Source organism: Durio zibethinus, chromosome 10 (genome assembly GCF_047325235.1).
Source record: "Durio zibethinus cultivar Kanyao isolate XHJ-2024 chromosome 10, ASM4732523v1, whole genome shotgun sequence".
Taxonomy (NCBI): domain Eukaryota; kingdom Viridiplantae; phylum Streptophyta; class Magnoliopsida; order Malvales; family Malvaceae; genus Durio; species Durio zibethinus.
In genome coordinates, this window is record NC_143171.1 from 17,317,555 (window position 1) to 17,344,673 (window position 27,119).

At 30.7% G+C, this 27,119-nt stretch overlaps 1 protein-coding gene, 1 non-coding gene and 1 pseudogene across 2 annotated transcripts; all 3 read left to right on the plus strand.

Annotated features, from left to right (window-relative positions):
* Nucleotides 1–4,597: 4,597 nt before the first annotated feature.
* Nucleotides 4,598–8,275, plus strand: LOC111292296 (ketol-acid reductoisomerase, chloroplastic-like). The gene is made up of 10 exons (XM_022884594.2): nucleotides 4,598–4,941; nucleotides 5,049–5,141; nucleotides 5,449–5,514; nucleotides 5,662–5,802; nucleotides 5,958–6,185; nucleotides 6,284–6,401; nucleotides 6,510–6,649; nucleotides 6,794–6,961; nucleotides 7,122–7,277; nucleotides 7,688–8,275. Exons 1-10 carry the CDS (start codon nucleotides 4,657–4,659, stop codon nucleotides 8,054–8,056), a joined length of 1,764 nt encoding a protein of 587 aa, XP_022740329.1. The 5' UTR covers nucleotides 4,598–4,656; the 3' UTR covers nucleotides 8,057–8,275.
* LOC149516502 (U2 spliceosomal RNA) lies at nucleotides 7,350–7,506 on the plus strand (annotated as a pseudogene).
* An 8,946-nt stretch (nucleotides 8,276–17,221) lies between the features above and the next one.
* On the plus strand, nucleotides 17,222–17,327 carry LOC149516503 (small nucleolar RNA R71). Its single transcript, XR_016346010.1, has one exon. It is a non-coding gene; the product is annotated as a small nucleolar RNA R71 (small nucleolar RNA).
* The last annotated feature ends 9,792 nt before the right edge of the window (nucleotides 17,328–27,119 follow it).

Here is a 27,119-nt window from a genome sequence, read left to right on the forward strand (position 1 = left end):
CGAAAGAATGATACTTATGATCTTGTTAAACTTTCAACAAGAAAGAGGCCATTAAAGAATAAATGGATGTTCAAGTTGAAAAAAGATGGTGACAAACTAGTGAAGTACAAAGCTCGATTGGTAGTAAAAGGTTTTTCTCAAAAACTAGGCATCAATTTTGATGAGATTTTTGCTCCAGTTGTAAAAATGAGTTCTATTCGAGTGGTACTGGGATTGGCAGCTAGTTTGAATCTTGAACTTGAGCAACTTGCTGTTAAAACTGCATTTTTGCATGGTGATTTACATGAGAACATTTATATGAATCAGCCTGAGGGTTTTGAAGTGAAAGGGAAAGAGCACTTAGTTTGCAAATTGAAGAAAAGCTTATATGGCTTGAAATAAGCTCCGCGACAGTGGTACAAGAAGTTTGATTCTTTTATGGTGAGTCATAGCTATAAAAGAACAGCAACGGATTCTTGTGTGTATGTTAAACAATTTCCTAATGGTAACTTCATTATCTTATTATTATATGTTGATGATATGTTGATTGTAGGACAAGATGCTAGTATGGTTTGCAGGTTGAAAGAACAATTGTCTAAGTCCTTTGATATGAAGGATTTAGGTCCAGTAAAGCAGATTCTTGGTATGGACATTATCCGGGATAGGAGAGCTGGAAAGCTGTGGTTGTCACAGGAAAAGTATGTTGAACGAGTGCTTGGTAGATTCAACATGCAACATGCTAAATCAGTTAGCAGTTCACTTGCCAACCATTTTCATCTAAGTAAGAAATCTTGTCCAGTGTCTAAGAAAGAGCAACTAGCTATGTCTAGTATTCCTTATTCTTCTGCAGTCGATTCTTTAATGTATCTTATGTTTGTATAAGTCCTGACATTGCTCATGCAGTTGGTGTAGTGAGCAGATTTCTTTCTAATCCAGGAAAAGTTCACTGGGAAGCAGTAAAATGGATTTTTAGATATTTGAGGGGTACCTCAAAAATGTGCTTGACTTATGGAGTTTCACAACCAGTTCTAGAAGGGTTTACTGATGCTGACATGGTAGGCGATCTTGATGGTAAGAAATCTACTTCAGGGTATTTATTCACTTTTACAGGAGGAGCTGTATCTTGGCAGTCTAAGTTACAAAAGTGTGTTGCTTTGTCAACTACAGAAGCTGAGTATATTGCAGCAATTGAAGCATGTAAAGAAATACTTTGGATGAAACATTTTTTTCTTGAATTGGGGTTGAATCAGAAAGAGTATGTGGTATTTTGTGATAGTCAGAGTGTTTTAGATTTGAGTAAGAATACCATGTACCATGCTAGAACAAAGCACATTGATGTTAGATATCATTGGTTACGTTCAGTGATTGAAGAACAGCAGATGTTATTGAAGAAAGTCCATACTGATAAGAATGTAGCAGATATATTGACTAAGATATTTTCCAGGGAAAAGCTTGAGCTTTACAGTAACTTGACCGGAATGAGTTCCCTGGCCAAGGTAAGTTCCAAATGAAATTGCTATGGTGATGAATCTCCTTCTAATGAGACTGGAGGGAGAGATTGTTAGAAAAATGGGGTCCAGTCCCATGTAAGTGGTTTTGGACCAAGTAAAGGCCATGGGCCTTGATCTTTTATTTTACACAGAGCCCTAGCTACTTAATAAAAAAGAGGTGGGGTTGTTTTAGGTGGATGTTGAAAACTAAGCAGAGAAAGAAGAAAAGCCAGGAAAAGTAAAGAGAGAAAAAAGAGAAGGGAGAGTTGGTTGAACAGAAGTCAATCCGTGGTCCGATTGAGTTGGAACCTTGTCAGGAGGTTTATGATTCAGAGTTCTACATTCTGAACGGTGAAGATCGGGTTTGAAGTTCTCTAGAAACAAATCCAGGGTATATTTGTTGAGTCACTTATTTGGTGAGATTTCTCCAATTGTTTCTCTAGTTGTTGATTAGCTCTAGTTTTAGCTAGAGAAGAACTTTGTATAACTATTATTTGATAGTGAAGATTTTTCTGGTGGCCCGTGATTTTTTGTCTCTACACTGGAGGGTTTTCCACGTAAATCTTGGTGTGCTTTATTTTTTTTGCGTATTTGATTATTGATTGTTGTCTATTACTTCTGTATTGTTGTGATTATTGCTTCAGGTGTAACAATATCAACTATGGAAACCAAGTTCGATTATTCAAACATGTTTAATATCATATATTAAAGCTATCCAAATTGTTAAAACAAAACAATAATAGCAAATTTGCATTTTGCCTTTTAACGGCACAAAAAGTCCTACATAGAGCTAAACAATAACTTTTTCACACATATCAACTATGGAAACCAAATTTAATCATTCCAAAAAGTTTAATATCATGTATTGAAACTATCCAAATTGTTAAAATAGAATAATAATAGTAAATTTATATTTTTGTCTTTTAACGGCAAAAAAAGTTTTAAATAGACGTAAATGACAACTTTTTCACATATCAACTGTAGAAACCAAGTTCAATAATTTGGATAAGTTTAATATTATGTATTGAAGTTATCCAAACTATTAAAACAAAACAATAATAACAACTTTGCATTTTTGCCTTTTAAAGGCATAAAAAGTCCTAAATAGACATAAATGTTAGCTTTTTCACACATATCAACTGTGAAAACCAATTTTAATTATTTTGATAAGTTTAATATCATGTATTAAAGCTATCCAAACTGTTAAAATAGAACAATAAAAGTAAATTTGCATTTTGCCTTTTAATGGCAAAAAAAGTCCTAAATAGATGTAAACAACAATTTTTTCACACATATCAATCATAGAAACCAAGTTTAATTATTCAAACAAGTTTAATATCATGTATTGAAACTATCAAAATTGTTAAAATAGAACAATAACTATAAATTTGTATTTTTGCCTTTTAATGGCACGAAGAGTCCTAAACAGACATAAATAACAACTTTTTTCACATATATCAACAATGGAAACCAAGTTCAATCATTCGAAAAAGTTTAATATCATGTATTGAAACAATCAAAACTATTAAAATAGAATAATGATAGCAAATTTGTATTTTTTCCTTTCAACGGTAAAAAAAGTCCTAAATAGATGTAAACAATAACTTTTTCACACATATCAACTGTAGAAACCAAGTTTAATTATTCAGACAAGTTTAATATCATGTATTAAAACTATCAAAACCGTTAAAATAGAATAATAACTGTAAATTTATATTTTTATCTTTTAACAGCACAAAAAGTCTTAAACAGACGTAAATTGCAACTTTTTTATATATATCAACAATGGAAACTAAGTTAATATATTCAAATAAGTTTAATATCATAGACTTACTTTTTCTTTTTGCTTTCTTGCAAAATTGTTTGATCTACTTGTGTGGTTATATTTCTATTGTTTATGCTAGCAATCCCAATCTTTTTCTCTTTTCTGTCATAAAATATAATTGCGTATATGATAAAAATACAAATATTACTAACTAAAATCATAAAACGCCTTTATTATTAAAACTAATATTAAAAGTTATAAATTAGTGCCTCTCATTTTCTTGAGAACAAAAATTTAACTAATTATTCATATTGTCACCTAATCACATTACGAGGTAGATGTTTTATTGTGGCCTTTACAATACTATTTCGATCGAAATACTTTTTCTTTGAATTATACTTATAGTTTTTCCATTTCTTTTCCAATGACTTAAGCACAAATGAAGTATGTATTTCAAGTACAAATCTTGATTATAATAATACAAAAAGAAAAGTTATAATCAATAAACCAAATTTAAAATAATTAATTTTTTATATATAATTAATTATATTAATACCTCAATAAAGTTTAAGGCATCAACCTTAACTTCTACTGGAACTTTATGCCATGTTTCATAATGAATAAGCAATTTCATTCCATTATGGGCAACCATGCCTAGAAATCTAGCAAACAGTTGAGACTCTTCACCAATTGGTTGGCTATCAAAGTTTGCAGACACTGTAATACGCTTGTTTGAAGGTAATGCAAATAATTCCTTCAAATTTGTTCGGCTTTTGGTCCTCTATTAACCATTGTTATCAACTATAAAAAAATAAAAAATCAATTAGTAAATTACCAATACTTTAATGATTATAATCGAAATCTAAATATGGGGTTTATGATTCCTGCATTCAAATTAGAAGCAAAATGAATTAGCAGGATACTATCTAAACTTGGACCTCTTATATTATCAGATCTAGTATTAGTTGAAGGGTTAGAAGTGATTAAGTTAGTATTGATATTAGGTACATTCCCCTCTAAAAGATTCAATTCATGGCCAAAATCAACAGGTGCCATTGACAGTTCTGAACTAATATCTCTAATATGTATTTCTTTCAATCTATTCATTGGTATTATAGCTTATCTACATCATAAAAGTGAATATATAAAAAACGTATGTAAAAAACATAAATAAAACATTAAGAAGTTAAAAATTTATAATCACCAATATATAAAGAACATGTGGATTTAATTAAATTACTTTGTGTAGCGTATTGCGCACATAGTGCATGCTAAAGCCAACATCAAAAGGGGCAGGACAGGAAAGGGCAGGGCAGGATGCTGAATTGTAGTATAAAATGGTGAGGTCAGATTAAGTTTGGCCCTCTCTCTTAGTTGCTAGCCTCGCCCTTTCCGCTGAAGCTGAACATCTCCTCTTTAGCAATGGCGGCGGCAACTTCCTTCTCTGCTTGTATCGCCACTCCCTCCCCTAATTCTTCCTCAAAAACCCTCAAAACCTTAACCACCCCTTCTAATCTAGGCTTCTTGGCCTCCGCTTCCAGATCCTTGAGGTCTCTCAAAGCAACCAGACTGACTACTGCGAATGGCTGCGGCTCAGCTCTGGCCTCTCGCATGGTCTCCGTTCCTGCCGTTAAACCTCAGACTTCTCTCGATTTCGAGACCTTCGTCTTCAAGAAAGAGAAAGTCTCCCTAGCTGGTCATGACGAGGTCGGTTTGGTTTTTTATTTTTATTTTTATTTTAGTTTGGGTTTTTCATTCCTGATCATTTCGAGGGCTTATTGATTTGGTTGTGTGTGTTAAAATTTGGTTTTTAGTACATTGTGAGGGGAGGAAGGGATTTGTTCAAGTTGCTGCCTGATGCTTTCAAAGGGATTAAGCAGATTGGCGTTGTTGGTTGGGGTTCGCAGGTACCAAACAAAACCTTCGTGTTCTTTTTTTAGCAAGGTTTGTTTGTTTTATGTATTTTTTTTGTTTGTATTTTCAATCGGTTTTGTCATTATAATGTTTCTGCCCTTGCTGTTTAGACAACATGCAACATGAGTTGCTGTTGCCATTTCATTGATTATCTTCTCCCTAATGAAGAATGTGTGTTTTTCTTTTTTCTATTAGTTATGTATGGCTCAGATACAGTGAAACCTGGCTGTACCTTAGCGTAATTCTATTCTTGTACTTAGTGAAGTATGTTTTTTCAAATCCTTAACATGCTTCTTTTAGGGACCTGCTCAAGCTCAAAATTTGAGGGATTCTCTTGCTGAAGCAAAATCTGATATTGTTGTCAAGGTAATCTCTTTATTTTGTTTTTGTAGCTATTCTTAGCTGATTAATACCTGTTTATGTGCCGTGGGCATGTGTTGTTGCAACTGACTTATTCTTTTCTGCTTAATTTGTTTCTCTTTCTTTTTTTCAACCAAAAAAAAAAAATTACAGATTGGACTCCGGAGGGGTTCTCGTTCTTTTGCTGAAGCCCGTGCCGCTGGGTTCTCTGAAGAGAATGGCACTTTGGGTGATATATGGGAAACTATTTCTGGAAGTGATCTTGTATTACTGTTGATATCTGATGCTGCACAGGTTTGTTGAATATATTTCTTGTTTCTTTGTTTCTTTTTTATTATTATTATTTTTTGCTAAACTGCTAATGAAAAAAAAAGAAAAAAACTAGTTATCATGGTATTACTATTTGTGTTTTTCTTGTACAAAGAATTGAATACTATATGATTTTGCAGGCAGAAAATTATGAGAAGATATTCTCCCACATGAAACCAAACAGCATCCTTGGGCTTTCCCATGGCTTTCTTCTTGGCCACTTGCAGTCAATGGCACTTGATTTCCCAAAGAACATCAGTGTAATTGCCGTGTGTCCCAAAGGAATGGGTCCATCAGTAAGGAGACTTTATGTTCAAGGCAAAGAGATCAATGGTGCTGGAATCAATTCCAGTTTTGGGGTCCATCAGGTATGTTTTTCTTGCCCTGCATCTTTCTATTTCTGATATCCCTTACCTTACCTTTCTTTGTTTACTGTTAAGGCACTGAGTAATTTATTTGCATACAGGATGTTGATGGTAGAGCTACTGATGTTGCCTTGGGGTGGTCAGTTGCCCTTGGATCTCCTTTCACCTTTGCTACCACTTTAGAGCAGGAGTACAAGAGTGACATCTTTGGGGAGAGGGGTAAGTAGTTTTTCATGCACTTCTGCAATCGACTTTGTATGCTTTTTCTTTCTTTCCTTTTCTCCCCTTAACATACTGTGCTTGATGATTCTTATATGTCGTTTCTAGGCATTCTACTTGGTGCTGTTCACGGAATTGTGGAGTCTTTATTTAGAAGATACACAGAAAATGGAATGAGTGAGGATCTTGCTTACAAAAACACTGTTGAATGCATTACAGGAATTATATCAAAGACAATCTCAACACAGGTTTCCCTTTGCGTCCAATTTCTCAAACCTCTCCTGTTTCCTCATCATCTATTTATTGTTTTCTCCTGCTTTACTCCTGTTCATACACTCACACCAATACATGGAAGCATTTGTATTTATATACTTTATTATTTCCTCTAACAGGGCATGTTGGCTGTGTACAATTCCTTGTCTGAAGAGGGAAAAAGGGAATTTGAGACTGCATATAGTGCATCTTATTACCCATGCATGGACATATTGTACGAGTGCTACGAAGATGTAGCCAGTGGAAGTGAAATCCGCAGTGTTGTCTTGGCTGGGCAACGCTTTTATGTAAGTATTTCTGTCATTTGCTGTAAATACTTCAACTTCTAATGAATATGGGTTTCTCATAATTTAGACTTTAATATTCTCATAATCATCCATAAATAGTTTATGGATATCTTTGCATTTTGGACCAGTATGATTCATTTTGTCTTTTGCATTGTTACAGGAGAAGGATGGTCTCCCATCTTTCCCAATGGGGAAAATTGACCAAACACGCATGTGGAAAGTTGGTGAGCGAGTCCGAAGGGCACGACCTGCTGGTGATTTAGGGCCATTATATCCATTTACAGCTGGTGTCTATGTGGCCTTGATGATGGCTCAGGTATGATGCTTGCCCTAGATATATACAAAGGTTGTTCCAATAAGTATTGTGGTTCTTATATTGAAAATATGAATGCCTTTCTTGGCCTTTAGGCTAAGATTAAGTCTAGTTTTCTTGTCAGTTTAACATCTAATAACCTATGAGCCTACAGTTCACGTGAGAGCCTATGTGTTTTGCCCATAGGTTGATAATAAAAAAGAAAATTTGAAACAAAATGTCTATATTCTAATAATGCAATAATGTAGTAGTAATATATGTTTTTCTTCAGTCATGTTAAAGCAATTACAGTGATCTAGATTGTCAAAAATAGCACAAAAAAAAAAAAAAAAAGCTTTCTCTGTAAAATAGTGACAGGGTTGACTTGGTGCTTGTCTGATGATCCTTTTATATTGGTTTGCAATAAAATGAAGATTGAAATCTTGAGGAAGAAAGGGCACTCGTACTCTGAGATCATCAATGAGAGTGTGATAGAGGCAGTGGATTCTTTAAATCCATTTATGCATGCTCGTGGAGTTTCTTTTATGGTTGACAACTGCTCTACAACAGCACGATTGGGATCAAGGAAATGGGCCCCTCGATTCGATTACATCCTTACCCAACAAGCTTTGGTGGCAGTGGACAAGGGCACTCCCGTCAACCAAGATCTGCTCAGCAACTTCCTGTCAGACCCGGTGCATGGTGCCATTGAAGTCTGTGCTCAATTGAGGCCCACGGTTGACATTTCGGTGCCTCCAGATGCTGATTTTGTGCGACCAGAGTTGCGTCAATCTGGCAATTGAGCCCGAGAATCTTTGAATTTGAGTGAGACACTGTTTATTTAGGTTGTTATGAGGCGAAACTTGCTTGAATGTATGAGATTTTAAGTTTTAACTATATATGTATTGGGCTAGTCTTTATGTTTTATTTATTTCTAGTTCTAGGACAAACTATCCCTGAGACATAATAATGACTTTTCTTGCTGGTTTTTGGGTAATGATAAGTTGTTAATTTAGAATGTATGATCCATCTGCTTTCCCAATTCCCATCCCTACACAAGCTTGTGCTATTTACAACATTTGTGGTTGGGGGAATGGTCCTTCATTCACCGTGCGTGAGTTATGCATGAGGTTGGTTTTTGGTTGGGGGAATGGTCCTTTATTCATCACACGAGCATGCATGGGGTTTGGTCATGGATTGCTCGCGCCACGGAATACCTTTACCCGTCACTTTCCAAAGTGTCTTTAAATAGTCATTTTGACTCCAGTCATTAAGTAGCCATTCTGAGGTGAGATCCAAGAGTGGCTACTTTTAGACTAATTCCTTACCCTCATGTTGGGATCATTTACGTATTTCATTTTGTGCGTAGTACTATTATCTTAAGGATATATATCCAGAGAAAAATATTTAATGCTATGTCCAAAGAAAATTATCTAATGCTAATATGTATTGGATTAATTTAATTTAATAATCAATGAAAGCAATCATACTTGTAAATTGAGTGTATCTTTGTTTACACCATAGTTTTTACCATATGTTTGACGATTGATGCGTGGGTTTTTTTTCTGGTAATTTTTAGGGCTTAAGATTTATGTAAAAATTAGTTTTGAGTTTGAGAATCAAGTACAACAAAGGGAGACCAAGCCAATAGTCACTTGCCTAAATATAACAAAGGATATCGAGGTTGAAGATTTTGTAGAACAGCTCCTAACCTACTAGCGGAAGTGGTAAAAAATCAAGGGAAATGATAAAAAAAAATAAAAAGCTAAAAGACTTGGTTCTTTTGTTTCGCAGAAATAATTTTCAAAAACTAATTTCTTAAAAATGCATACATTTTCTAAATTGAAAGAGATTTTTTGTTCTTTGGATGAGTTAATAAATTTTTTTTTTTTGTTATTTGATTGTTTTCTAAAAAATCTATTTTTTTTCAAATAATGTTAATATAACTATTAAAATATTAAAAATTATTTATTATTATAATAGTATTTATTAATATATTATAATATTATTTCTTAATATTATTTATTAATATATTATATTAATAGTATATTATTTATTCACATAATATTATTTATTAATATAATATTATTTATTAATTAATATAATATTATTTATAAGTAAAATTATGCTAAAAAATATTAATAAATAGTTATAGTTCTACTTATAGATAGCTCTTTTTCAAAAAATATATTTTTCTTTTTAAATTCATAAGATAATTTTTAAAAAAATAGTCTCATTTTTTATTGACTAATAAGTCATTTTTCGTTGACCTGTTAGTTTTTTGCGAAACAAACATATGAAAATGTAAAAGTTATTTTTCAGAAGTTATTTTTCGCGAAACAAACGAAGCTTAATTAAACCATACGATGCTAAAAATTAAGGTCAAATTATGTTAGGGGTCTCTAAACTTTGTGAAAATTTAAAATTTAGTCAATGTACTATAATTCATATAAATTAAGTCTTCACATTATTTTTATGTGATAATTTTAGTCTAATCACTAACTCCGTCAATTTTACTATTATAAAAGCTTACATAACCGTTGACTTGTTGACGTAGATATTGAGTTTGCTGACGTGAAGTTAATTTGCAATGCAACATTAACTTTTGATTTGATAATCTAAGTTTAATCATTAACTCTATCAGTTTTTGATGTTATAAAACTTGACATGGCCATTGACTTGTTGATGTAGGCACTGACTTTGTTGAAGTGGAGTTGACTTTGCAGATGCGATGTTGACTTTGCATATGTGATATTGACTTGTTGATGTGGCAATTAGGATTGATAAAATCAGTTGTTAAATTATGTAAATTGTCTCTTTACTCATAACAAATTTGAAATTTAGTTCATATATTGAAATTTAGTCCGTTTAATACAAAAAATATTTTGAATTTTGTAGAAGATTTTTAGATTTTTAAAAAATTAAATTTATAAAAGATTGTGGCAATTTTTAAAATTCAATATTTAAAAAAAATAAAAAAAATTCAAAATATTTTTTTATGTTAGAGGGATTAAATTTCAACTTTCGTGTGAGTACAGACACCATTCACATAATTTAGCTATTTATTTCATCTATCCAAGTTGTCACGTCATCAAGTCAATGTCACATCAATAAAGTCAATGGCCATGTCATTAAGTTAGCAGCTACGTTACCATTTTTAATGATAAAAAATTAACGAAGTTAGTGATTAGACTAAGATTATCAAATCAAAATAATCCAAAAATTAGATTTGTATGAATTACAGTAAATAGAGTAAATTGAAAATTTTCACATAGTTTAGGGACCTCTAATATAATTTGACTACAAATTAATACTAGATGTTGTAGTTGTTGCATTTTAAGATAAAGAAGCTTTCATGCTCTAAAATTTTAGGAAAGTGTTTGATGATGTGTCAAATCTGATGACAAATTTAAAGAAAAAGATGTGGCATGATCTTTTGAAGTTACTAGTCTATAAATAAAAGAGTTTACCTACACTTTCTAGTCACCACCTAGTATCATTTTTAGTCTTAGTTTAGGTCATTATTAAACTTTTTTTTTTAAAGTTTAGTTTAAGCTCTTTGAGAATAATTCCTGTGACTAGTTTTTAGGTATTCATATTTTTTATTTGTAAACATTTATGGTAGGTAAGCAATCAACAATTTTACTTTCTTCAATCAAGTTTGATCAAATTCATTCAACTTTATCATGGCTGAGAGCCTAGTTTAATAAGCTTTCTCTACTCTTTTTAGTTCCAGTTTCAATCACTTTGTTTATATTTGAGTATAGATTATTCTTACGCATTTCCAATTCTTTACTTTGGATGTTTTAAGCAACTTGTTTTGCACCGTCAAAAGGGCTCATTATAGCTCAATCATCCTTCAAGAGATCTAATCATCTAATTGATTTGTAAGTAGGTTCCTTTCAATCCAATTTTAACTAGTTGACTCGTTTCAAAGGGTGAAGATCACTGAGGTCACATTTCAAACTTTGTTAGTTTAAGTCCAAAAATAATTGATACCTCTGACATAATGTTGACTTGCTAAAATGATGAACTTATTTCGCTTTCCTTATTTATTTCTTTTGTTTTTTTTTTTTTTTTTTTCTTTCTTTCCTTGACAAAATGGTGAGTTTAACAAATTGTATATCCCATTTTTATTTTATTTTCAATCTTTTTTTTTCTAAGGTTCCCCTTTCTCTCTATAATTTTTCTTTTTATGGCCAACCATCACTCAATGCTAACAAATTGGCCAGTAATCGCCATTCTTGTCATCATTCATAATAGTATCAAATAATGATGTTTAAGTAACAGATACAAAAACCCATATAAGATATTAAACATAAAAAAAATCAAATAAAAAATAATTAAAATTCAATCTTGAAATAAACTTACCTGATTGCTACTTTTTATAATGCTTGCAAGTGCACAGATCATAATCAAGTAATAAAATGATGAAATAGAGTATCGTCCCACAAAGATTATAAAATTGAATTGTTGGGTGGATTCAAGTACCAAAGGTGACAAGCTAATAACTTATTTCTAAACTAAGGAAAATTGATTGGATTGCAATTGAAAATAAATCAAGAAAATATAAAACACAATATAGGCCAAGATCTCAATATCCAATTGTCACTTTGGAAATCTTGGATTAGGTCGAATAGAACTAGATCTAAAAGAGAAAAAGATTGAAACTTAAAATAACAAAGATTTGTAAATGCCGAATAGAGTAAAAGCATAAAAAAAACAATTGAACAAAGATTACATAAAACTGAAGCTTGCATTGAAGAAAAAGCAATGGCCAAATACTATAATGAAATAAAGAACATAAAAGCTAAAGATTGCTTTAAAAGAACTTGTATACCTAAAACAAGAAAGCTTGAAAATAAAGAATGCTTGTATTGAAATAAAAAAAAAATTAAAAAAAAAAGGCTTTTTGTAATGGCTAATCTATCACCTTAGCCTAATAAAAAGAAACTTAAAAGAAACTAAGAAAAAAAAGAAGAGGAATGATGTGGAGTGGGATGTGAAATACAAGAGTGAGCCTTCCTATTTATAGATAGGAGTTTTGGCTATAGGGTAAAGATAAAGATTACAAGTTAATTTATATCTAAACTCTTATGAATGTGATCTAGGAAAAGTTGGCCAAATGTGGGATATTTGCTTCTTAAATTGTATTGGTCGAATATGCTTCTTGGAATTCATCTTGGATGTTCATCACACTTGATCTTGCAATCTTGAAAAGTTTTGGCTAAGCTTGCATTATCAAGACCTTGTAATTGCTTTTCATCCAAACTCTTAAGATTAATCCGACAAAAGTCCTTCCTGAAATATAACTCTTTAATGGTTAATCAAAAAATCATGATGCAATAAAAAATCCTTTAGCCAAATATCATAGAGTGCTTCTTTAAATAAAAATCTTCAAATATCTCACATGCATGTAGAAGTCCTCTTGGATTTAGGAAAATTGAATGTTTGTAGGAGTTTAAGTACCATTAGGATTCCTACTTCAAGTTGAATTTAAGAAACCTACTTCAAGTAGAAATCGGTTACATTCTTAATATGAATAGCCGAACATTACAAGATTTGATCTTGTCTTAATCTTGCATGCACTTTGCATGAAAATGAATAGAAATCCTACTCCAAGTAAAAAAACCTAAAGATCAAGAAAACAAACATTAAACGCACCAAATTCAAGCAAATTTAAAAATTTTTTAACCAAATTGAACTTGTATATTTTTATATAATTTATTGCTATTATACCCCTACACTTAAATATTTACTTGGCTTTAATCAAAACTCTCAAATCAACAATACTAAAAATCAATATACATGCGCACAAAGCCAAAATCACACAAACTCTCAATCATGCACTATAGCATAATACAAAGATAATTACAAACATGGATAACAAGAAACTCATTCAAAAGTAAGCTTTCAATATCATATAACTCTTATGCATATGAAATTATTCCATCTCTACTCCATACATATAATGTAAGCAAAAAGAATGGAAAATATGTCATCATATATCAAACCAAAGATAGAATATACTTCATATGTCTACTTTTCTCTTCCCTCTCCATTAGTGTTAGACTTACATACTTGACTTAATATCAAAAGGTCTTTAAGACCTGTATTGTAAGACTTGGGTTAAGGTAGGAAAAAGGCAATTTTAGGCTCATAAACCCTTTTTGACTTTTTAGACTTCAGAACTTGGAATTAAGAACTTTGAACTTTTTGGACTTTAAGGCAACATTTTATTTTGGTATTTTCTTCATTAAGCCAATTTTGGCTTTTTATTTTCACCTTTTTTTTGCCATTTCTTTTCTTTTCTTTTTCATTTATTTGCTCCTCCCTTCCTCCCAAATATAAAAACTTGTCCAAAAATATGTATAAGCAACATTAGGTCAGGTAAAACAATAAAAATGGGATAAATTCAAAGAAAAAGGCTTTTGCTTATTCATTTGGCTAAAATAAACAAAGAAAAGGATATATATATATATATATCAAAGGCTCAAAATATAAGGTACTAAGGATGTTTCATAAAAAGGTAGGCTTGAAAAAAGTTCAAACTGTCCAAAGAATGCCTAAATCATATTTTAAGTCAAATATAGTATAGAATTTCACCTCGAGGGTTGAATAGGTAAATTTTAAAGTCATATTCATTCTCTAAATCTCTATACAACTTAATACATTACATATCTCTTCACAAAAGTCAATGTATATCATAGATCAAGACTAAGAACATAAAACATAAAAATCATACTCAATCCAAATCCTCACTTAAGAACTCATCTCATGCTTCACTACATTTATACTTGTCCTCATATCTACTTAAGTCAATCTTGAATAATTCATGAAAAATTAACTAAGCTTGCATAATAAAGACTATAGTGTGCCAATTCAGTTTGAAAACAAAGCAATTAAGGTAAAGATTTAAAAAACAAGTTAGTTAAAAAAACATTCTTTTTCCCTTCATACTTACATTAGGCAATACTTCAAAATAAGGAAAAAGAAATAGGAAAAAGAAATACTCTCCAAAATTTTGCTTAAAGGCCAAATTTTACAGTTTTTATGAGGTAATTCTTTGCATCACTTTTATCTCTAAAATACTTTTCAAACAAATAAAATACTCAAATCATACTTGTCTTAAGAAAATAAACAAAAAGAAAAGGAAAACAAATGCATATAAATAAACAATTAATATAAAACTCAGGTTGCCTCCTAAGTAGTGCTAGTTTTGGTCAAGCTTAATCATAACTAAATTATAAAATTATCTCATTCCTTCAAGAAAGAGTTTAGCTTTTGAGGTATTACATAAGCTGAACTAGATCTAGGAGGTTTACTAACTCTAATTACAGGTAAAACATATGCTGGACTTGGATCAATGGTGGAAGCATTAAGCTTAAGGCTAGGGGTTTTAGTTTTAGGCTTGCAAAGATGGGTGTATTGCGGGTTGGTTGAATGGGATTGAAAGATCAAGTTTGACTCCTTAACATGAGGTTTTTCTTTTTTCTTAACTCTAGTTACTGCTTGCACATCTTCATCATCTTTAAGGACACCATATCCATTAGTTATAAATTGTATTCTTTTGTCCTTAAATCTTAAAGTAAGATCATAGTTATACACATAAATTAAGGCTTTGGAAGTCTATAGGAAATGTCTACCTAAAAGTAAGGAGGCTTCATTATGCTTCATAACTAAGACAATAAAATTCACAGAAAATGCATACTTACTAACTTTTACTAGAAAATTTTCCAACATTCATTGTGGTTTTTTAACTGATCTTTTAGCAAATTTAGTACTAAATGTTGGAGGTTTCAATGTGCCACATCCTAGTTGCACAAAAACATTCATAGGCATAAGATTAATACTAGATCCAAGATCATAAAGAGCTTCATCAAATTTTAAATGACCAATTTTACAAGAGATAGTGAAACTTCCTATATCTTTTTGCTTTCTTGGAAGAAGTTGTCGAAGTGCAGCACTACAATCATCAATAAAAGTTATGTTTTTCAACTCAAGTAGTTTATTGGTTTATGGCTTAGTGTTGGTGTTGCTACTTCAAATGTCTACCTTTAGGTAGATATCCTTAGAGTCATTCTCATCTTTTTCACTTTTTAAGTTTCTTCTTCTTGTATTTCCTCTTCTATTTTTGGTTGTATGTTTTCAAAGAGTGCTTTCCCAACTTGCATTAGCATTTCATCTTTCTTAGGTGATTTTTCAATGTACTTTTCAAGGTTTTCTTCTTGAATGTATTCCTCAAGATCCTCCTCTTGAATTTATTCTATAGGATCTTTCTCAATCTTAAAGTTTTTACCCAATTTCTTATATGGCTTATTGTTTTCAAGAAGAAACTAAGAAAAAAAAGAAGAAGAATGATGTGGAGTGGGATGTGAAATACAAGAGTGAGCCTTCCTATTTATAGATAGGAGTTTTGGCTATAGGGTAAAGATAAAGATTACAAGTTAATTTATATCCAAACTCTTATGAATGTGAGTTATCTTGATCTAGGAAAAGTTGGCCAAATGTGGGATATTTGCTTCTTAAATTGTATTGGTCGAATATGCTTCTTGGAATTCATCTTGGATGTTCATCACACTTGATCTTGCAATCTTAAAAAGTTTTGGCTAAGCTTGCATTATCAAGACCTTGTAATTGCTTTTCATCCAAACTCTTAAGATTAATCTGACAAAAGTCCTTCCTGAAATATAACTCTTTAATGGTTAATCAAAAAATCATGATGCAATAAAAAATCCTTTAGCCAAATATCATAAAGTGCTTCTTTAAATAAAAATCTTCAAATATCTCACATGCATGTAGAAGTCCTTAGAGTCATTCTCATCTTTTTCACTTTTTAAGTTTCTTCTTCTTGTATTTCCTCTTTTATTTTTGGTTGTATGTTTTCAAAGAGTGCTTTCCCAACTTGCATTAGCATTTCATCTTTCTTAGGTGATTTTTCAATGTACTTTTCAAGGTTTTCTTCTTGAATGTATTCCTCAAGATCCTCCTCTTGAATGTATTCTATAGGATCTTTCTCAATCTTAAAGTTTTTACCCAATTCCTTATATGGCTTATTATTTTCAAGAGCTTTTAAAGCCATTTGATCAAAACTACCTAAAATTTCCCTACCAAACCTCAATAACTCCTCATCCTCCATCACATTATCTTTTCCAATTAAATCTACCCTAGGCTACTTTAGAAAACTAGGCAAGTTTACCACCACTGGCTCATCCATCCTATCATCATCATCAAAACAATAGATATCATCATTACCATAAGAATACAAGGCATTATAAACTTGGCAAGGTTCCAAAAGGCCGGTTGACTATGGCTTGAGCTAGTTAACCTACTTAGTTCTCAAGGTTTTTTTATTGATATAGCTTGGCTTTAGATGGCCGCATTATTAGCTTGCTCAATTGGGTTAACATTTCTTCAAAAGTAGGTTTCTTTTCTTAAAGTGGGTTATAAAGTTGTGGGTTTGGGCAAAAATTGGTATTTTGGTTAATGGCTTGGTGATTGGGTTGGTTTCGAGAAACGTTAAAATGGTTTCTTTAGTTGAGTTATAGGTATTGCTATAGGGATTGTAAATAGGCTTGGACTGTTGAACATACTAAACCATTTTTATCTCAAATTGGCATTTTTCATTTGCATGAGGTCCATTATAGATTTCACATTACACAAAGGGATTTTGTACGGCATGGACAAGGGTGGTTTGGGATGGGGTTCCTAAAGTTTCAATTTTCTTGGTTAGATTGGCTTGTTGTGAATTAATGGAGGTAAAAACATTAAGTTCATATGCACCAGTAGTTTTCTTATGTATGTTACATTTCATTCCCCATTGGTAATGGTTGGCTACCATCTCTTCGATAAACTCATGTGCTTTCTCAGCAATTTTGCTCATAATGGCTCTATCAACAACCGAATCTAATATAGTCCTCATAGATGGTGTGAGACCATTATAGATTTGAATGTGTGGTCATTAGGGGAGACCATGAGGTGGACACTTTTTAATAGTTTTTTAAATCTCTCCCACGCATCATAAAAATTCTCACTATCAAATTACATAAAAGTAGTTATTTCACTATTTAGCTTAGCTATCGTAGTTGGTGGAAAGAACTCAACAAGGAACTTTTGTACCAAATCATCCCAAGTTGTGATTGATCCAGACGGTAAAGAAGATAGCCAACTCTTTACCTTGTCCTTAAGAGAAAAATGAAAAAGTCTTAGTTTAATAGCATCATCTGAAACACCATTATATTTAAAAGTATCACATAATTCAAGAAAATTAGATAAGTGAAGATTTAGATCATCGCTTGGTAACCCTTCAAACTGTATAGAAGTTTGGACCATTTGAATAATAGAAGGCTTGATTTTGAAGTTATTTTCTTATATGATCGACTTTCTTATGGATGGTTGAAAACCATTGGCATTCGGAACAGCATAATCCCTCAATGTTTTATGCCTTCATTGTTTACATTCACCATTGGGATTGGTACAAGTGTTATTGTTTGCTTTCTTCTCAAATGTCTAAAAGTTCTTTCAATTTCATTATCAAGTGGAGCAAGATCAACACTTCTAAATCTACGTATACAAACAAAGAAAAAATCAAAACAGTTTAAAACAAACAAAAGTAAATGTTTAGATTACAAGTCTAAAGAACAATATAGACCAAGATCTCAATATCCAACTGTCACTTTGGAAATCTTGGATTAGGCTGAATAAAACTAAATCTGCAAGAAACAAAGATTGAAACTTGAAACAATAAAGATTTGTAAATGCTAAATAGAGTAAAAGCATAAAAAAAAAAATAATTGAACAAAGATTGCAAAAAACCAAAGCTTGTATTGAAGAAAAGAGTAATGGCCAAATACTATAATGAAATAAAGAACTTAAAAACTAAAGATTACTTTAAAAGAAGTTGTATACAAAAAACAATAAAGCTTGAAAATAAGGAATACTTGTATTGAAATAAAGAAAGAATTTAGAAAACAAAAGCATTTTGTAATGGCTAATTTGTCACCTTAGCCTAATACAAAAACAAAATAACTAAACAGAAACTAAGAAACTAAAGAAAAGAAAAGAAGGAAAATGGTATGGAGTGGGATATGAAATACAAAAGTGAACCTCTTATTTATAGAAAAGAGTTTCGACTATGGGATAAAGATAAAGGTTACAAGTCAATTTCTATCCAAACTCTAATGAATGAGAGTTATCTTGATCTAGGAGAAGTTAGCTGAATATGGGATATTTGCTTCTTGAATTGCATTGGCTGAATATTCTTTTTGGAATTCATCTTGGATGTTTATCACACTTAATCTTGCAATCTTGAAGAGTTTTGGTTAAGCTTGCATTATCAAGACCTTGTAATTGCTTTTCATTAAAACTCTTAAAATTAATCTTGCAATAATCCTTTTTGAAATATAATTCTTTAATGGTTAATCAAAGAGTTTTGATGTAATAAAAACTCCTTGGTTGAATATTATAGTCTTTCCTTAAATAAAAGTCTTCAAATGTCTTACATGTATGTAAAAGTGATTGAAATAAAATTTTAGTATTTTCATGCTCATTTTAATTTTCCTTATATTTTGGCTTGTTCCTTGTAAATTGTGGCAAAAATCCTCCTAAATGCACATTTTTCTCATATGTAGGTAAAAATAAAGAAAATGAGGAAATTTGGACATTTGAATATATTTAGGAGGAATTATGGTGGAAAAAGAATAGGAAATACCCTAAACTAATGTCATTAAGTTACATTGCATATTGAGAGAGTTTTGTTGATATTTTCTTTTATAATTTTTTGAGCTTATTTCTAGAATTTTTCTAGTGATTTTAATTATAAATTTTTTCATTGAATAACTTGAATTCTTGGTAGCCAAATAATGAAAGTTGAAACAAAAATAGGTGCTTAAAAAAGCAAAGCTTGTGGTGTAAAATGTGCATGTAAAGTTTGTGCTATCCTTTGGTGATTTGAAGAAGGTTAAATGGGGTTGCTAATATGGCATTTTGGAAAGCTCTCATTGGTTTATAACTTGGACCTTTTGGAGTGGTAAAACATATGAAAGGAAGATTACAACCAAGGAAGAATAGATAAGTTACAACCAATCATGCATGAAGGATGAAGGAAGGAGCAAAGAAGTCTTTAGAAGACTTTTCATTTCTAAATGTGTTAGATTTGGCCACCCAAAATGGGTGGGCTTTGAAATAACTACATATTGTAATTACAATAAAACCTACCAATGGCAGTTAAAAGTTTGATTTTTGAATCAAAACTAAAACAAAATACCAATCTTTCTCTCTAAAAAAGTATAGCATTCGGCCATAAAAAAGAAATGAAGATGGCGTTCCGCCATCATGAAATAAGACAAGAATGGCAATCACTTTTTCTTTTAAAATGAAACATGATGAAAAAGGGTGAAAGAATGTTCATCCAAATATGAGAAAATTCTTATATATGTGGGAATATATGATAAGTCACATAGAGATCAAGTCAGGAAAAGAGAGAGATTGGCAAAACAAAGGAATAAGACATTCCTTGCGAACTCTTTAAGGAATCTTATACTTCGATGCTTTAAAGACTTACATTGTAGATAGTAGACGATTTTCAATGCATGATTTTGTCCTCAACTAGTGAATCAAGTAGGCATTTTTTTTGCAACACTTCAACAACTATGTTTTCGTTGTACTTTCACAAATAAAGTTTTCCTCATTATTTTTGATAGATGATCTTTTGTATATTATTATATTATCCATCATTAGTATCAGAGCCAAGTAGGCTTGAATCTTGGTTGTTTCAATGTTTATCTTAAAACACTAAAATTATAGATAAGCTCTTGCATTTTTACTAGAATGTGTTTAAAAATCTACAGAACATAAAAATATGTAATTTTGTTGTAACGTTGTTGTGAATGTTTTGAAACATTCAATTGCAAGTTGCCATTGTCATTTGGATTATTTTGGTTCAAGTTTTTTAGTTTTCAAAACTTGAGCATTAGAATACTCAATAGGGTATCCAAATGTGCAAAATGTCAATTTTTAACCTATTTTTGAATATGCATTCGAATATCTTTTTAGAGAATTCAAATACCATACTTGATTTTTCAACATATTGAAAAATAAAAAAAATTACAAAAATAATGAATGTTAAAATTTTTTTTTAATAGTTGTTGGTTAACTCTAGGATAATGAAAAGCACTAGAATGATTAAAATATGTTTTAATGATTATGAGATTTGTGTGTGTTCATAAAACTTCTTGTATATATGTTACAGAAAATCATAATAATGATTATGAGAACTCCTATTATTATAAGGATTTAGGTGCAATTGCTTAGGGCCGTAAAGCTGCTCATTAAATTAACGTAGCAGCAAATGGATTCAAATCATGATGATATTGTGTGTCATATCATCAAGGGTTAACGACAAGATTAAATGGTTGAATTTGTGAGGCAAAATGCATGTAAAAAGGATTTAAACATATATATGATGTTGAATAAATACACTATTTACACTTAAACAAAAGAATTTTTTTCAAAGATCGTTGGATGTCTAACAAGAGAAAACATCCTAATGTTACAACTTTAATAAAAAATTTTGTGATTTTATGAAAAAGAGGCAAGGAGGAATATGACCTTCGTTATTAGCCCAAGTCTCCATAATAGCATACATAAAATCCTTGAATCTCCATGGATGGCTAATAAGAATGTGAAACTATCATAGGTTATGGATTTCATATGAATCACTAGACAAGTGATATGTACTGAGTGATAACACAATATAATAAACATTATGTATATTTAATGATGGAATTTATTGATGTGTTCGGTATGTATATGCTATATGAGACTTGTCTATGTGAATTTTAATTAATCAGGTTATTGATTGAAGGTAATATTATGATTAGTGAGAGTTTTAAGATAATTGATTTGTTCTATCTTAGAATGAAAAATTTTGCACAATGAAATAGAATAAATGATAATCAAACACAATAAAAATGAAATTTGATTGTGAACTTAGTGACCTTTTTGTTTTATTTTTTTGTGAATAATTGTCATTGTTTTATTTGTGACATTGTGGTGAAGTAAATATGTGTAATGCTTGGCATTAATTAGTGCATAAGTTTCTCAATATTGAATTATCCATTGAATATAGTTTTTGTATCTAAGTATAGGGTTACTAAATGGGGATAATTATGAAATCCAGAGTATGAAAATCCAGTACATGTTAGAAGAATAACAAGTTCTTTGAAATTTTAAATATTGTCCTAGTTGAACTTGAATATAGGAATAAGTCCAAACATAGAAAAGAGCAAGGGTTTGTGTAGCTTAGAGAGAGAAAACTCCACTACTCGGGTTATGTTGCTAAGTTGTATGGAGACTGATATCATGCATGAGTCAAGGTCACATGATATTACTAAAAAAGATGTGGAGTACCTTGACAACAAAGTTTGTATAAAAAAGAGGTAGATCACACTCTAACAAATGAACTTGAGGTTTAAGCTATAATTTGGTCCTTGTCATATAGTTAAGAGCATATGAAGGTGCATTTTAGCAACGATGAGATTATAAGGACTCTTAATGATGCTTATCATCATTTTTAATTAGAGAAAAATTGTATAAGAAATATCTTAACCTAGTGCTTGTGTGTAGATGGTATGCACATGTTCAAAGGAAGCTATGAACTTGAAGCATAGGCCATATGGTGAAAATAAGAAAATGTTACTAAAAAATCAAAGAATGGTCAATGTGGCAAAAAGAATGGTCTTTAAGCTTAGTTTAAGAAAAAAAAAGCTAAAGTCAAGCGCATTAGCTATGGTAAAGAGAGTCACTTTGCTCGTGAATGTAACGCGATGAAAAAGACTCATGAACCACAAACCATGTAGCGTAAGACATGAGAAAAATATTTTTATGTAGGAAACAATCAAAGAATTAAAGTAAAAAGAATTGACACCTATAAGTGTATAAGGTGAAAAACCCCCATCCTACATAATATCTTGTTTGCTCTTGATATTTGATGGAATTTAGTTTTTGTCACTAGTCTTCTTTGTCTATGATTTGTTATGAATTTTAATAATACTAATATGGATTTGTTTCGAAAACAAATAATTATAGATCTGGATGTTTATTAAATGATTTTGTGATGCCAATGTTAATGTGAATGTGTGGCATGCTAGACTTGGCCATATAGGTTAACAAAGAATAGACAGATTAGCAAAAACGGGATTATAATCCCCTATATGATAATGTTAATCAGTCATTATGTGTAAACAGTCTAATAAGAAAACTGACAAGAAAACCATTTGATAAAGAAACTAGAGTTAAAGTTTCATTTAAACTGATACATTCTGATATTTGTGTCCTAATGTATGTCAGGACATGTAGTGGAGGTTAATATTTCATCACAATTATTGATGATAATATACATTTTAGTTTTGTCTATTTAATTGTTTACAAGTTTAAAGCTTTAAAGTGCTTTAAAAAGTATATGTATTTAGTGAAAAATCAGTTAGATAAAAGTATTAGGGTGTTGAGAACTGATAGTAGATATAAGTACTTGCCTGATTAGTTCAAATAGGTATGTGATGAAAATTGTATTAATTGGCAGTTAACCATTCCAATGAATTCACAACAAAATGGTATTGTAAAGACAATAACTAAAATTATTCTGAAAATGGTTAGGTCAATATTGGTCCAAGTGAGTTTGCAAATCACTTTTAGGGTAAAGTATTGTTATCAATCATCTCTCGCTATATATATATATATATATTCAATTGAGTATTCTCCAAGTCTATTACAACTACTCCTTATGAATAATGGATTGGGAGAAAACCTGATCTTAGTAATTTGAGACATTGGGGTTGTGCTGCCTATGAACATAAGATTGATCATCCATATGGCAAACTAGGTCTTCGAGATAAAAAGAGTATATTTGTAAGATATTTTGAGCATTTAAAAGAATATGTGTTCATAAGTGAACAATCAAGTGGGAATGTAACTAAATTTTGAATTTCAAAATGTCACTTTTATAGAAAATGAGTTTTTGAAACAAAGGTGAGATGAGTCAAGAAATGTCTTTTTATAATATTGAAGATGCAAATGATTTGGTAAGTTGCAAATCAATTAATGCATAATATTGATCAATAACCAACAGTATTTCATTCTAGTGGGAGCAGGACTAAAATTGATTAATTTGTTGAGTTTGTTTTACAAGAATCACAAGTTAAGCAAAAAAAAAAATGTGGATAAAAGGCAATGGAAGAAGAAAAAAGGATTCTAAGATCAAACAATGTGTGAAAATTGATTGATCCACAAAAAGGACACAATTCTAGTGGATGTGATAAGTGCCTTTCTAAACAAAAAATTGGAAGAGAAAATACAGAATAACCTATAGTTTTCATTAATAGAGGTCAATATACAAAAGTGTGCAGATGATTAAAATCATTTTATGGTCTTAAAGAATTTTTTAGGTAGTGGTACATTAGTATTCGTCAAGCAATAATTTCAAATGATTTTATCATGATTGATGAAGATCCCTGCACGTATGTCAAAAAAGTAATAGACAAGCTTGTGATCTTGTCACTCTATTTGGATGACATACTGTTTGCTAGAAATGATAAGTATTCTAGTATGGTATAATTTGGTTGTCCTCAAGTTTGAAATAAAGGACAAATGAGAAGTATTTTACATATTTGGTTTAAAAATCAAGAGAGATCATTTTAAGAAATTATTTTTTTTCACAAGAGTAATATATTAACAAAATTCTTGAATGATTTAGTATGCAAGACTAGAAGCCAATTGATAATCCATTGGTAAAAGACGAAGGCTTAAGCCAAAGAATGTGTCTTGGGACTCCACAAGGTAAAGGAATAAATAAGAAACGTTTCTTACTCTAGTGCTATTAGAAGTCTTATGTATGCTATGATGTGCACAAGGTCAAAAATTTGCCATGCTATGAGCATGGTAAGCAGATATTAATCCAATTCAGGTTAACCCCATTAAAAAGCTATGAAAAGGATATTCTGGTATCATAAAGGCATTGTGGATTATTTATTATGCTATTAAAGAAGTGGTCTGCATTTAATTGGCTATATGAAAGCCAATTGGAGAGGAGATTTAAATGAAAGAAAATCTACCTCTGGTTATGTTTTTTTGTTGGATATTAGGCTATATCTTGGATCAGTAAGAAAGAGACTTCAATAGCACTATCGATAATGAAAGTTGAAATTGTAGCACTTTCATCGACAATGTAAGAGGTTGTTTAGGTTATGAGATTTTTTACTGTTTTGGGAATTGAGAAGATGACTCTAACTCAATGTTAGTGAATTGCAATAGTTAGGTAGCAACTGCATTCACAAACAGATCCTAAAGACTAAACACAAAGATAACAAATATATTCTTATGAGAGACATGATTGCATAAAAGTCAACAAGTGCATTTCTACGCATAAGATAATTGCAGATCTATTAACTAAGCCCTTACCTAGAGATATGTTTTATAACCACATGAAATCTCTAGAGTTATGTAGATAAGGATATACTGATTAAGATGTTCCATGTGAACAATCTATGATTTTTCCTATTTGAGTTGATTTATATTGAATACGAATAATGCCGTTAAAGTTTAGTACTTTATTTTGTGAAGCATGCACACATGTATATGTAATGTACATATACAATATAATTTGAAAGGTATGTTGGATAGATGACTGGTCTTTTCACATGGGTAATTGCTTCAATTTGACACCATAGAAATGAGATTAGTTTTAAGCTATGAATTAAAAGCCTAAGCTTAAAAGGGAATCACCTTGATAAGGGATCAAGATAAGGTCACTTGATATTGAGGTTTGAGACTGAAAGTTATTAATCTCATAGTTCACTTTATCTATGTTAAATGATAGGTGAAAGTCTGGTTGATTATGTGAAATCAAGTAGAATTGTGGACTCAAGTTAGATACTTGGAGTATTTGAACTATCGTCTATACAATATTGATATTTAATGGTAAAGACATATGCTCCCTAGAAAAAAAAGAGTAATACCATAATATGTGTTTCATACCACATGTGCATTGTTCAACCAATAAAGGTAACAAAAGAATAGATCTTTTCTTCTTATTGTATGAGACCCTTGAGATCAGAGGATATCATATTTAGTAGCCTTAAGGACTTTTGATTATTTGTTAAAGTTTCAATTTAATGTTAGCTATCTCGATGTTACCAATGGTCATGGATGATTCAATTTAATAAGACATATCTAGATAGCAATTGAATTGAAATGGCAAGATTCTAGAAGAAGCAAAGATCATTTTGGTGTCACATTTGGTATTCACAAGCCGGCCAATTATGTTTGAAACATCGAACACAATTATGAATACATAACTATATCATGCAATATGATAAAAGAAAGATCGCAAGGAACTTGAAATGTGACTGAATGGATCAAAGGTTTTGCATACTTACTTTACTTGTATTTGAGAGTTACTACACATACCTAACACTTTTATAAGTGACTAAATGTGATTTTGAGTTACTATATGCACCTAATAGTCATATAGCAACTAAGCTCTTAAAGTATGCTAGTCGCATGGCTTATTTCCTTGAATGAACCTATTGCAAAGAGTAGAGAAAATGTTCTCTTAATCATGAGAGTTTGCCACCGATTTTGTGTGAGTGGGAGATATTAGATTTGGCCTCCCAAAATGGGTGTACTACAACAAATTTGCCCATTAGTGGTACATAGAATAATGTTATTAAATATTTATTTTTCGTCATCATATATATTCTGTGACAAAAAATTAAATATCACAATGTTCGTCACCTATTGTGAATCTAAGGTGACAATAAAATTAAATGGCACGTTATGCTTTATTTTTTAATGACGTTAGGTTTCGTCAACTATATATGAAAAAAAAAGTCATTAAATGCCATAATCGTCACAAAATAAATGATAAAATCTAATATATTAGTAAGAAAAGGTAAATAATCATAGTATTGGTGACATAATTAATGTCACTTATGATTGTAAGATAACGTCAAACGTGACAATAAAATCAAATATCACTTTATACTTTTTTTTTATGACATTAGGTTTTGCCAACTATATATGAAAAAAATCATTAAATGCTATAATCATCACAAAATAAATGATAAAATCTCATATATAAATAACAAAGAGTAAATCTTAATAGTATTGGTGATACAATTAACATCACCTATGATTATAAGATAACGTCATAAAAAATTTTGTAATGTCACCAAATATACATAAAATGTTTAATTTAGGTGATGATATGTTAAATTTGTGTCAATTAAATACATCACCAATTACAAATTTATTTTTTTCATTGAAATAAATATCATTAGTTAAATATGACGACATTATAATCTTCATGGAAAATACTTTTGAGTGACAAATTAACCATTTTAATGTTGAAAAGAATTTGGTTTATAATGGTGATAAAATATCAAATTTTGACTATCATTTTTCTAAAATAATCTAATATAAATAATATTGTTCTTACAAAATCCTATATAAATAAGAAAAAATGATAAAGTATCATCCAAATATATGCATTGGTTTTAAATGTAGTACATTCTTTAAAGTTAATTCTAAAATCATATAAAAGTAATATTGTTTAAAAAACAAAGAGTATTAGAACTATGAAATAGTTCATGATCAAAAGCATGTCTTGAATCTCTCAATCCAATTCTTGTGTCAAAGGTAATTATGTTGATTGTGAGTTTGTGTCATTTAAAGTGTAATAAATAATTAATAACATATATTAAATGACAATAGACACAATAAGATCAAAACAAAATAAGACCATGGGATCCATCAAAATAAAATATACAATGACTCACATTCTAGTCAACTAACAAAAATATTAAAATCTAA